The sequence below is a fragment of the Lissotriton helveticus genome, chromosome 2_1, assembly GCF_964261635.1.
Source record: "Lissotriton helveticus chromosome 2_1, aLisHel1.1, whole genome shotgun sequence".
Lineage (NCBI taxonomy): Eukaryota > Metazoa > Chordata > Amphibia > Caudata > Salamandridae > Lissotriton > Lissotriton helveticus.
Window position 1 is genome coordinate 938320517 of NC_136059.1, and position 14158 is coordinate 938334674.

Here is a 14158-nt window from a genome sequence, read left to right on the forward strand (position 1 = left end):
AAGTGCAGAAGGGGCACTTAGCCCAGTTGAGCAGGATCTATAGTAGGTCAGGCCCGAGACATCAGGAGTAAAAGGCTTCAACACCATGTTTGGGCCCAGTAACCTCTATGTTCCCCGTGGCCCTCTGAAAGGGGTTCTGACGGGCCATTAACAAGGACAAAGTCCTGAGGGTGATATAAGGTGTTTTGAGCCCTTCTACTGGCAACCTTCATTGACCTCTTCAATGCGATGCACTCTGCGGCAGCCCTACCCCTAGTCATCAACCAGGCATATATAGCTCACATATGTAGTCTAGGTAAGCACCTTAAACATTGTCAGTCATGTAGAGCCATTTCCTTTATAAACATCCTTTATAAACTCTTTGCTAAAGTACTGGTGACATGGTTAGAAAGTATATCACCCGATTTTATACAACTAAATCAGTCAGGATTTATAAAGGGAAATTTCTAAAAAATATTTTACATATCAGTGGCATAGCTAGAAGAGGAAAGAGGAAAGCAATCTTTTTGTCGATAGGAATCTCATGAAAAAAGTCCATATAAGAAGAGGCACAAGGCCACGGTGCTTGATATCTCCCTTGTTATTTGCAGTGAACCTCAAACCCTAGTTATAAAGAATAAAAAAAGGCCTCGATATACAGGGGAAACACAACGTTTCGATAACTTTAAAGTTACAGCTAAAGATTATGTCATTCTCATCCTCACCAGTATGCTAATATCAGATCCATCCATCATAATGCAACTTCAAAGAGTCAATATAGTTGCAAACTCTTACAAGTGACACCATATTTTGAAGACTGGATTAAGAGACAGATTATATGGCATAGCCATAGCAAGGGCCCCCCAAAGATGCTACGAGAAACTGTGACTAGGATCATCCAAGCTGGGAAAGTGGACCTAGCTAACTGACACTCATATAGATTTTGGGGTACAATGGATCACGGTGCTGAGGATGATGACCATACCTGAGATTTAGCAGTGAAACATGCCATCTTCACAAGGTGGAGCAAGAGCGACATTCCAGGGTACAATATGTGGGTGCTGAATCTAAGGTCTTTTTTAGGTGTGAAGAAACTATGAAATGATTGACATGGAAAAGTAGTTCCAGAAAATATCGGGCTTTGGTCTGTTTTTTTCTGCAAAATACTGTAACACCCATCCAGCAATATTGAGGGCTCTTCATTTGACAATCTTTGAAATGGCAGATGAAAAGACGTGACACCAGTAATACTTTGAATCTGAAGACAATTGGGCACTTTAAGGTTATATGAGTTGGTAAGGGGTTTGGTAAAGCTGATGGAAGGAGGTGGGTGGTTGAGGGAGATGGGCAATATCCTAAAGCAAAAGCACTTTAAAAGATGTGGCTTCATATAAAGGGCAATGCCTATAACTGTAATGAAATTATTCAAACTTAAAGGAAACAAATTGACTTGGACCTCGCACTTTAGAAATGGTCAATGGCAGTGGATCTTAACCTGTGGTCCAGGGATCCCTGGGGGTCTGCGAAGCCTACTTATCAGGTCCACAACTGCATAGAAATGCAAATAATGTTCGAGATCAATGAGGTGTATATTAATAAAGATGTAACATTGAAAGATTAAATTTTTAAACGTTCTGTATATGTGAAGGATTTTTATTAATATGTGGGAGAAGTTCAATTGCCTCAAATAGAATATAGTATGGACGATGGGTGGCCTCAATTGAATTTAGAAAATCTCCAACCTTGCCATTAAATTAAAATGTATTTTTTTTTATATTTGTGAATTAAATAAAAAAAATCTTCATTTGTGTTTTGTTTCGGTAATTGTGTGCATTTTTCTGCAGTTCAAATGATCGAAATTGCTTAGGATGACATCCCGAGGTTCCAATAATTATTCAGTGATGTTCCTCGATTCCAGTAATGATTAAATGGGGGTTTGCAGAAGTCGAAATGTTAAGATTTACGAGTATAGGGATGTACGTTGTTTTTATTATGTGAGCAAAAGTTTATATATAGTGCCTGACTACTGGTCTCACCTTTGCAGATTTTCTTGTTTTGACTTTCTGTATAGGGAAGCCTAGTTTTCCCCCACGCTGAATCTCAAACAAGCAATAAAGCATTCTTGAACATTCACACCCCCCAAAATATTTTTACTTTTCACTCCCTCTCATCTCCAGTTCTCAAAATATGTGGATGGCAACTTACGATCTGCGTTTTCTACATCCTAAACATCCCTTGCAAGGCTTTTTCTCTTAGCCGTGATCGGCGAGAGAAAGGCATGCCGAATTACACAATGGGGAAAATGCGACATTGAAGTATTGCAAAAGACACCCTTTTCCACGAATATGCGATTAAGTATGCCTTTGCAATGTCTGTATATTGCTATTACCTTTTTTGCAACAAACACAAGCTTGCGCTTCGAGGAAAAAAACTTCGCACGCTCCTAATATGGCCCAATAAAACTGTGGTTTATGGTTTCAGTCACGTGATGTATAGAACTGCATTATACATTAGCAGTGGAAGAAACGTTGGTGATCATAACCTTTAGTAGGGTGCCTCAGTTCTTTATTATCACCTTCACACTGGTAAAACTTCTTCCTCGTCATGTGGTATTGGTAACTCTAAGTTCCCTCTGTGTATTGGTCATTAAGGTTATATATGTATGAGGCCTTTAAGTGGGTTGAAAAAACTGGGGGGGGGGGGGGTCTCTTAAAAGGGTGTAACCAATGTAATAAAGGGCGTGGATAAACATCTCTGCTGCCTGACTACTTTTTGTTATTGCCCAGATATATAATAGAAAAAACTGGCATGCTCTTAAAACAACCCCAGACTATTGGCTTTATCAATGGCTGTTAGCTGCAGACGATGCATGACTAACAACAACGAGGTTTGTAGTAAATAATAATGAAACTGCTTCAATTCTGTAATTATGTTACAGTGATATAACTATATCACTCGATCAGAAATGTTAAATAAAACTCTTTGTAAAACACTTACTTTTTTTTATTGTGGGATTGAAAAAATGTCTAGAGGCTGGTAAGACTTGCAGCAGCTTTATCACTGCAGAGTAGTTACATTTAGAGCCGGAGCCTGCGATCTCTGACCTTCACACTCATCTCCCCTCCCCCAGACCCCAATAAAAAAGATTCTGTAGCAGATAGTTGGGTACAGGTGCTTTAGGTCGGGTAGGTGATGTATGTGTCTGTCGGATTTCACGCCGGATTTTAACATGCCCACACTCACAAAAACTCACAAACACACTCTCTCTCTCGTCTCTGCCTTAAAACTTGGTTAGTTTGAAAACTATTGTGTTTTAAGCACCCCTAAGAATCCGCACTCCTCTCCCTTTCTAGTCCCTCTTCGGCCCTCCTCCTGTCCTGCTTCTCATAACATATGTTAATGCAGCGTGATTGTTGGGAAATCTAAAGCTTACATCCCCCAATCCTACTGATCAAGCTATGCCCCTGCGCCTCTTCTAGCCACATTGAACTGTCTTGCTTGAACGAGTGCAGAGATTGTCTAATTTGCTAAGTGAGGGAGGGGCTGCATTTGTACCACGCGGTCATGTATTGAAAAGGAGCAGCCCAGTTCCGAACCCTTTACCTCCTGTAACATGACACAGGTGCGCCCAGGCTTTTCCTGAGAACTTTGTTATTACAATGGAAGCAATTCAATGCGGCCTTATTACAAGCGAAGAATGCCCCAGGGATTAGAGGTGACATTTTTATATATAGTATAACAGCCTTACTTGTTAACTAGAAAATCCAAGCATTGTTGTCAGGGGTAGTCTGTTTCAGAAAGGCATGCTGGGGTGTTGTCTCCTTCCTTCGGAGTAAAGAAAGTATGCATGCTTAAAAATGTGCATACAGTGCAGGAATTCAGCATCTCTCTTTTTGTGTGCTTAGTACCGTCTGCATTGTTGTAATTTAATTGCATTTATATAGCGCTTACTACCCCATACGAGGCATCAAAGCGCTTATTCGGCGAGTAGCACCCCTTCTCCCGAACCCAAAGATTATTAGTGGTGAATTAGTATTAGGAGATATGACATTTATTTGAGCTGTGGAAATGTGAGTTTGTTATTTGGATCGAAAAAGGATAGCGCAGTGATGGAGAAGGGAAGGGGTGGCATTTATATGGTGCTTGCTATCCTTGACGAGGTGTTGAAGTGCTTTTCGGCAGATAGCATGCTACTCTGGAGCTCAAACAGGATTAGTGGAGAATTTGAATAGTAAATATATGAAATTAATTTGAGCGGTGGGCATGTTAGTCTGTTAGTTGGATTGAAAAGGACAGTGGAGGGATAGAGGAGAGAAGGGGGAAGGATCTAGAAGGTGTTTTTTTGGCGCTCATAACATTAGGAGGAGGCTTGGGATGAGTTAAGGGGAGGTGGAGGGGGAACAGTCAGAGGGAAGGCTTTGGAAGGCTTGTTTGGGATATCTGAATAGTAGAGGAAATAGGAGATGATGCAGGGAGGGATAGAGAAGAAAGAGTCTAGAAAGGGTTATTTTATGAATTATAGTAGTAGAATGGGATATGGGATGAGTCAGAGAGTGGAGGTAGAGGATGTATTGAGAGAGGTATAGGGTGAGAAATATGGTAGTGTATTGGAGAGAGTAGTAGAGTGAGATTAGAGATGAGTCAGAGGTCGAGGATATATTGAGAGAGGTATAGGGTGAGATGTTGGGTAGTACATTGGAAATGCTGAATTAGTAAAGTAATAAATATAAAGATACATAAGTACATGAAAGGTATATATGTATAAGGAAGGTAACATATGTAGATATACGTTTTATTTAATAAACTCAGACTTTTAAGTGTTGCTTTACTTTAAGTAAGTATATTTGGTTTTATAATCTTGTTTGTAAAGCAATAGTGAAGTAATTCTAGATAAATAGTTATGATGATGATTTACTTATTTATGTAGTCACCTATATACATGTTAGACACAGAATAATATAACCATAAGTAATATGTACATTTGTTAAGCAGAACTAATGAATACCTATATATTTCTAAACATGATTATTATACACATTTATACAAAGCAATGCACATATCTAGGTACACATATATTTTCCAAATAAATGTTTATATACACAGGGATGTGCTATATATTTATGTTTAACTATGGTGGTTATGTGGGGAAGAGCCAACTCTTGAGTAGTCTTCTAAAGATAAGGTAGTTATCTGTGGATCTTATGTTAGGGGTAAAGAGTTCTATAGTTTGCTGCTTGAACAGAGAAGGATGTGCCACCTATGTTTTTATTGTTGTATGGTGGGATTTTAAGGTGAGGTACCAATCTAGAGCAGAGGTTCCTTTGTTGAATATTTTTGGTGATTTTATTCCTGATGACAAGCGGTCCTGTTCCATGTATCGCTTTGTGGGAGATGCAAAGCAGCTTGAATGTGGATCTTCTGGCAACCGGTAACCAATGTAGGGCCTTCAAGGCAGGGGACATGTGGGCGTGTAGCTTTATATGTAAGAGTAGTTTGGCAGCAGAGTTCCTAATCCGTTGTAGTTGTTGTTGTATCAACTTTATTTCGGCTAATACAGCCATAAAAGCAGGGAGTACAAAAAAAAAATGTGCAACAATTATATACAGTGTATTATAGCAGCAATTAATCACAAAATCGGATTACAATAGATGTAAAGGGGGGCAATCAACAATTAATTCATAACAAAATTTTACAATACCATATTAAAATCACGATCTCATTTCATAATTTATATAAAACAAATATTATTTGTGCTAAAAGCCAGATTTAAAACCTTTAAAACACATTAAAAATATAAAAACAATCCTATCTATGATATGATTACTTGTGTAGAGTGGAGGAAGCTACGGTCCTCAATGTTACATTACAACTTGTAACCAAGCCGTTTTCTAATTACATGCACATTGAATAGGAACCTACTTATGCAAAACACTATCAGTTGAAAGGTATTAGACTTAATTATACGTTCTGCTTCTTTATAGGATCTAATCCCCATGTTTTTACAGAGTGGTCTGATCCAACGGTCTCTAGGTAACTTATAGACCGGACAAAAGAACATTAGATGGACGTCATCTTCTTTTGCCTTTTGAGAGCAGAGAATACAAAAGACACTATCATTTTTGCCCCCCCACCCACAAGTGTTTGCATTCGTCTGGAGCACCCCATATCTAAATTGCAAATATAGCGTTTTTGCTAGTGGTGGTCCTATCTCGTCCATAAAAGGTTCGAATCCAACATTGTCCTTTACATTCAGGAATTTCTGAGTTAATGTACCAGTGGATGAGCTATAGAGTAGCTCACCATTCACATACGACCAAAAGGTGGACTTTAGAAGTTTTTTGCATGGGGGTGTCATGTTTTGGGGCTCTTCCCAATAATGGGATAACCCTAACCTAGTACACCAAAAAGAAATATGTTTTAACCATGCAATTTTCTTGTACTCATCAATCTGAATAACTTCTAACAGACCACTTTTATAATTACTCAGCTCCGGAGTAATCCAGAGCCTTACCCAGTACAACAAAGGCCTTAAGGTAGCATGATAATCTGTCCGTTTAAGGTCAATATCCAGAAACACTGGAACTAAAGGAGTGCTGGTTGGAATTTTTAGCAACCTGCGTATAAAGTGATTCTCTTCCCGTTCAAAATTGCTTTTGCAACAATGGCCCCAAACCTCAGCACCGTAAAGTGCCGCTGATTGGGCCTTTGCCTTAAATACTTCAAGTGCCGGCGTAACTGCTTTAGAATGACTTGCGCCGTGTACTTTTAGTATAGGCATCGAATTTTGTTTAAAGGACAGTCTACTTTTTACCAGATGCTCCTTCCACGAAAGGGCACTGTCCAACATAATACCCAGGTAATTGAAACTCTCAACGTACTCCAATTTTTGATTATTTAAGGCCAAATTCTTCCTGAAGGACTTTTGTGGGTTTATGAACATATATTTCGTTTTAGACAAATTTATTTCTAACCCCTTCTCGACACAGTATCCATAGAATTTATTCACAAGATTTTGGAGACCCTTTGGACTCTGAGAGATCAGGATTGTATCGTCGGCAAAAAGAAGTGCCATAATTGCCTCATCTCCCAGCTTCGGGGCGTCATGAACACAGTCTCTCAGATATGCAGGTATGTCATTAACATATAATGAGAAGAGCGTAGGCGCCAGCACACAGCCTTGGCGTACGCCACGACTCACAGGGATGGGCTTTGATACTTCACCTCCCATCCCCCATCTGACTTTGGCATAGTTCCCTGTGTGTAGTTTAATAAGTTCTTGAAGTAACTCGCCAGGGACCCCCATATTTTTTAAAGTACACCACAGAAGATTACGTGGGACGAGGTCGAAAGCGGCCCTCAAGTCTATAAACGCCACATACAGGCTCCCCTTTCTTATGTTAACATATTTCCAACAGAGGCACGTGAATCTAAATACTTGATCCACTATGTTGATTTTTGACCTAAACCCTGCTTGGTATTTGGTCAATGTCTTGGTCTCCTCTATCCATATTAAAAGTCTATTTAAAATGTGTCTGCCAAAAATCTTCTGTAAAAGATCAATTAAACTAATTGGGCGATAATTGCCCGGGTCATAACAATCCCCTTTTTTAAAAATGGTTACAATTTCTGCCCCCTTCCAACTATCGGGAATCGGTGTACCAGCCACTATGGAGTTACATAAAAAATTAATATACGCCCCCATACTTCCACATCATGCATAAATAGATCGCCGGGGATCTTATCAGGTCCTGGGGCTTTACCTGCTTTAATTGCCTGTAATGCCTGCATTGTCTCCTCTAAACTAAAACGTAAAGGGACAATCCGTGATGCTAGGTTGCTCTCTTGAACTTGTAGGGGCAACCCTTCTTCACCAAATGGATAGAGCTTAGTAAAGTGGTCACACCAAGTTTTTTCGTCTAAGTAAATATCCTTTGGTGATCTACCCTTTCTATTCCCCTTCGATATTATGCTCCAAAAGGTACTCTGATCTCTCAATTTAGCTGCAGTTAGGAGATCATCCCATAATGTATCATCCCACGCTTTTTTAGCCTGAGTCAGGGTTTTGTTATATGCATACCTACTTTCTCTTATGCACTGGGATTTTCATAGTTGTTAAAGATGAACCGCAATGGAGGCCATTGGCGTTATCAAGTTCAGACAGAACAAGAGAGATAGTAGCCTGGACCTTGTGTGGAAATCCCCGGTGGGGGAAGATGCATCACAGAGTGCTTATAGTAACAAAGCATGATCTTGCTAGTTTGTCCACTTGGGCATTCATTGATAGCTTGGAGTCCATGGTAATTCTGAGGTTTCTTACTTCCTTTGATACTTCAGACAGTGTTCCTAGATCGTCGGGCCGTGTGGCGAGTGGCTCATACTTTATCCAATCACCACATGTGAGTATATCCGTTTTGAAAAAATTCAATTTGAGATGGCTCCAGGTCATCCACTGATCCACCACACTGAGGCGACTGAAAATGTGTGAGTTTCCAATGTGTTTGGGGCTTTCCAGTTTAAGAAGTATTTGTGTGTCATCTGCATAGTTATAACATGTGAGGTGAAAGTGATTGATCAGTGCCGTTAATGACTTCATGTAGATGTTGAAAAGCATGGGTGAGATAATAGAGCCTTGAGGGACCCCTGCTTTTGTGAAGTACGGTTTGGCCTAGTTGCACTGAACCTACATCAGATAGTCCACACACACATCACTGGACACATCCTAGATGTCATTTTACTATGTTTTGTGTAAGACAAATTTGTGAAACTGTTAGCTCCACAAATTATTTATGATTACAATCAACACACACACAACAGATACCCCTTAAAGTTTACAAATTACTGGAGATTAAGTCTAAAGAAGTTATTGCTATGCACTCATTTGTATTGTGAGTTTTTGTAAGTGCTAAAATAGCAACAATTACATTCAGACTATTTCTAATACATAATGCATTTTGTTTAATGCATATCTAAATAAACTTGATTATTTGGGATTTGTGCTGTAGGCAACTTTAATTCAGTAGGTTAATGCAATTAACAATATCAATATACATTCCTATACTGTTCTATGTAAGCCAGTATGTAATCAGGCTTCAGTGCACCCCTGAAAATGAAACTAATGTCCCTTTACTTAAGATTGCGGATTAAGCATACTTGGTTTAAATAACTCTTTTATCATGAAGTAAAAAGGCTAGATGAATGGACCATGAATGTGTGTGATGGAAATCAGGTATCTGACAAGACAAAAAAGCTCACCGGCCAGCCCTACCCTGACCTGTGAATCAGGATCCTGGTTAGCTAATTCGATAGTTAGCAGTCAGGATGTTTCTCCAGAGCCCATAGGTCGCAAGTTTTAGTTCTGTCAGGGCCGACCCAGCTTTCAAACTTTTGGATTAATACATTAAAACCATAATGTTGGGTAATAACATTTATAATTTGAACAATGGAGGCCAATTCTGTTTGTGTGTTTTTGATGTGTAATATAAGTAGTTCTTACTAAAACATTTATCACTTTTCAAATGGAACCTTGAAAAGGGAGTAGCTAAATTAAGAGATTTCCTAGCATTAGCTAGAGCACCAACACTATATCTGTTCCCTTATAAACCGTTTTACTTTTCTCAGTTAAATATATCAAATCATAGGAGACTATCCAATTTCAGGCAATACAACAGCAATTGCCATGCCCCAATGTCACACCTGGAGTCATTTGAAATGAAATGACATGAAAATGACATTTATGGAGTGCTCTAGCCAGTGCTAGTGCTACTACCCAGGGGTATCTAGGTGCTCTAGCTCTGGGAAACTGATCATGGAGTAAGCAGACAACTTAGAGATGAGAAAGGAATAGAGGTCTAACTGTTGAAAAGCTATGTTTTAAGAGCTTTCCGGAAAGAAAACAGTTCACTATTTTGTTAAGATCTGAGGCCGTCGAACTCCAAAGTTTAGCTGTTTTTTTTGTACAGTATTTTGCAGTGATTCTAAGCATAGGAAAGATTTCAAGCATGTCCCATTTTTAATGGATCCTTGCGATGCATTGGTAGCAATAGAAGCAGAATTCTTGCTGGCCATGAGAGGCCAATTGTAAGCTCTTCATTTTAAAGAGGGGCGCTACTTTCATCTTCGTGGAAGGCCTTAGGAGCCCCCACTGAAGGCCACCTGAGCTTGAACAAGTAGAAATCACATTTTTACTTTGCATTAGTATCAGTACCCTAGAGTGACACCGCACATACTACAAGCCTGCCAGCCCATCAAACCTGCCACATCTTCATAAAAATGTCCAGCCCAGTCATTGAGCTATGAAGCTGCAGTGTTGTGTAGTTGTGTTTAGTATATTACTGTATCTGCACGATAACAATAACTTTTAACATTTTAATTCTCTTGTTTCTTTTTATTTCTAGTTTCCCATCTGTAACATTTCTTGGAATTGGTCAGGTACGTTACCCAGAAAACCCTGTTCTAGTTTTCGTAACTGTGAGAATCAAAGTACAGACAGTGTATCCTCCTTTGGATATTGATGAATTCGGAGCAGTTTTTAATGAATGTTACATGGGGCCATATGTAGGTAATCTCTATTTACCGATTCTTAAATACCGAATTTTACCGATTCGGTATTTAAGAATCTGTAAATAGTATGTAGGTAAAAATTCAGTAAATGTTACCGAATCGGTAATATTCGGTATTTAAGAATCGGTATTTACTGATTCGGTAATTCCCATTCATTCCTATGGGCCTGGAGGCCCATAGGAATGAATGGGAAGCCATTCACCATTACCGATTCGGTAAATACCGAATCGGTAATAGGGGGAACATATGCAAGGGTGGCAGGGTGTCACTTTGACACCCTGTTGCACCCCTGAATCGTGCATGCGCCACACATACATGCCCTAAGGGCATGTATGTCTGCTACATGGCACTTTTAAAAAAGCACAAAATTACTTTTTTTAAGGTTTTCGATATTTACACGAATAACGAATCCCTAAACCAAAAATGCACTCACTTGAGTGCTCCCTACATAGGAATTTAGGATTCGGTAATTTACCGATTCAGTATTTTAAGGAATCGGTAATTTACCGAATCCTTAAATTACCAAATCTGTAAAAACCGAATTCTAAAATCAAGCCACCTACATTAGAAAAAGCTAAATACCGGTCGGTAACGGCAAATTTACCGATTTTCGGCCATTACCGACGGGTATTAAGCTACCTACATCAGGCCCTATGTCTTTGTAGCCTTCCGGAAAACAGTCCTTTGTGCTGTGGACATAAACCACGTAGCAAAATAGATCAGTCAAATGAATCAAATAAAATAAATTCCATCTCTTAACTCATATATTTGCTTTGTTACTGTGAATAAAACACGTATCAAGCTGTAGACGTCATTGATAGCAAAAGGTAGACTCAATCACTGTACTTCACAAGGAGTCTGTTAGGCGAGAAAGTAGTTGTCAACAGACAATAGTCCAAACTGAAATGTCGTCTTGCTCAAAATGCTCCTCTTATAGATAATTTTCCTTTTTTCTTGTTTTTGGTTTGTTAAGATAATCTTCATTGAGTCTACTAGAACAAGCAATAACACAAGGATAGCAAGAGGCAATCAAAATTGAAATAAATTAAAAGATCTTCATAACACATTCGGATCAGAAGTGTGAGAATATATAGAAGATAAGGGGGTAAGGGTAAAGGTTGTGCACAGGTCATTACAGGCATTTGGCATAACCACATATTCATATAGTCATCTTGTGACTAGCATTCTTAGTAATGTAATGTAATGTGTATACTTGTAAAGCGCACTGTTGCCAGCCGGCGTCCTGGCGCTGTATACCGCTGGGGAACCCGTCTTGGCTTTCCCTGTGGCATGGTCCCTGCTGGGAATCCCCAAGGTGGAGCCAGGCATCCCCGGTGTTGATGGGGCCGTTGTGGAGATTAGGCAAGCTAATGCCCAGAGTTGCCGAGTGGGACCCCTGGTTAGAGTAGGCACCGAGGCGAGACTTATTGAGTCCACTGACCCTGGTCCACGACCCTGCCGCGTCGGGAATTGAACCCTGGTCCCGGGCCGACTTCTGCTTCCGGGTCTGCCGCCTCTAACCAGTGAGCCACACCACTCCATACAAAGCAACACAAGTAATACTGTAATACAGTGTATGTGTCACATTCTTAACAATACATATATTATTTCTTATTGGCGTTCTTCCGATTATTGGGTAATATATAAATAACTTATGATCTGTATGTAGTTTCCATTATGACGTATGTGCGCACCAGAATAAATGTTTATGACATGTTAACTTGAGCTCATAGTGTCCCAGTGATTACATCCTCAGTCTTGGGGAAGTACAGCTGAGAGATACTTTTGGGTGACGGCTATTGTTGTCAATGTATATTGTATACAGTAGATATATGTGTTTTAAGGAAGTTTGAAGTGTGAAGTGAAGAGTTGGTATCTAGCTAGTTGCACAAGTCTGTGTGGTGGGTGACACCGGGAATGTTGTAGCAAGACCATTTCTACTCCTCTGAGGAATGAGGGTCATTCCTGCCACATATGAAATGAGAATATGTTGAAGTTTTCCAGTTATTAAGAATCAGTTTGCAGGCCAGAGTCAGAATTAGGTCTAAAAGTAGGCTGTCTGCTGTGGACTTTAGCTGTGGGTCTAGTCAGCCAATAATTATATATGAGAATTCTCGGGTTGGAAGCAATACCCAATGTTTCCTTTATGAATTTAAATATATTGTCCCAGTACTCCTTAAGAATGGGGCAGTGGAAGAGCATGTGAGGTAAATCACTGTGATGTATTCCGCATATGCAATATTTAGGATCCTGAATGAGTTTCAAGTTATGGAGTTTAACCAGGGCCCAGTATGTTCTATTGATAATCATGTATTTGGTCTAGGATATAGCAGGGGAGATTTTGTTTGTGAAAGTGGATGTGCTTTTAATTGTATTTTATGCTGCTATGATTTGGTTCTGCATCCCATTTTTGTACATTACGGTATGGGTCTTGCGAGGATTAGGGAGAAGTATTTTATATATTCTGGACACAATGTGTCCTGTTATGTTATGTTATGTTAATAACATTTATATAGTGCGAACGATTACCCAAGGGTGTCCTGGCGCTGACTGCTTTCTCTTGGCGTTAAGATAATGACACAGATTAGAAGTTAAAAAAGCCAGGTCTTCAGTTGCTTCCTAAAAGTTAACAAATCCGTGGAGTTTCTCAAGTAAAAGGGGAGCTCATTCCAGGCTCTTGCTGCACACACTATAAAGCAGTTTCCCCGCCATGAAGCTTTTTTTGTGGTTGGGACTGAAACCAATTTTGCCCCCATGGAGCGCAGTGTTCTTATAGGTTGGTACCACTGCAGCCGGTGCTTAAGGTATTCTGGGCCAGTATCCTGCAGAGTTGTTTTATTTGATTGGAAATAGGCCTACATTTTGAAGTATTAGTAAGCAATCTAGCGGCAGCATTTTGCAGCAATTGCAGCTTATTCATGGATCGTTCCTGCAAGTTTAGGTAGAGCCCATTACAGTAGTCTAACCTAGACATGATAAGAGCAGTGACCATTGTCCGCCTATTATCTGCTAGCAGGAAATGTAAAATGTTCTTGATCATTCTCAAGGTGTAAAAAGTGATTGAAGCCACCGCATTTATATGATCACTAAAATTGAGCTTATCATCGATAATTACTCCCAGATTATTCACCTTCCTAGAAGGTATAGGGAGGGTGCCCAGAGAATCTGGCCACCAACTAGGGGCCCAGAAATTGGGGTCATTTCCAAATAAAATGACTTCCGTCTTAGTAGAGTTAAGTTTTAAACAGTTTTGTGCCATCCACCTCCCCTCTGCCTCCATACAGTCGTGAAACGGACTGTCTATGCTTGCTCTCTGCCTGGGATGCAGTGCGACGCCAATTTGAGTATCATCTGCATAGGAGGTAAGGTTAAAAACGTATGAACCAATTAAAGATGCCAATTAGGAAACATAAACATTAAAAAGAGTGGGGCTAAGGGAGGACCCCTGTGGGACTCCGCAGGGCAAGGCAAAAGGTCTGGAACAAAATTCATCCAGTGCCACAATTTGAGACCTATCCATGAGGAAGGATTTTAGCAACTTCCAGGCCATACCCTGGACCCGCATGTTGACAACCGGTCCATCAGTAAATTATGATGGACCGTGTCAAAGGTCGCTGAC

General features: G+C 39.9%; 1 protein-coding gene across 1 annotated transcript in view; it reads left to right on the forward strand.

Moving 5' to 3' along the window:
• Window positions 1-14158, forward strand: part of SLC35D2 (solute carrier family 35 member D2) — a 389027-nt gene that overhangs the window by 88260 nt on the left and 286609 nt on the right. Inside the window, exon 2 of the mRNA XM_078675686.1 lies at window positions 10374-10407. Within this exon, the coding sequence (XP_078531812.1) occupies window positions 10374-10407 (34 nt within the window). The remainder of the gene's footprint in view (window positions 1-10373; window positions 10408-14158) is intronic.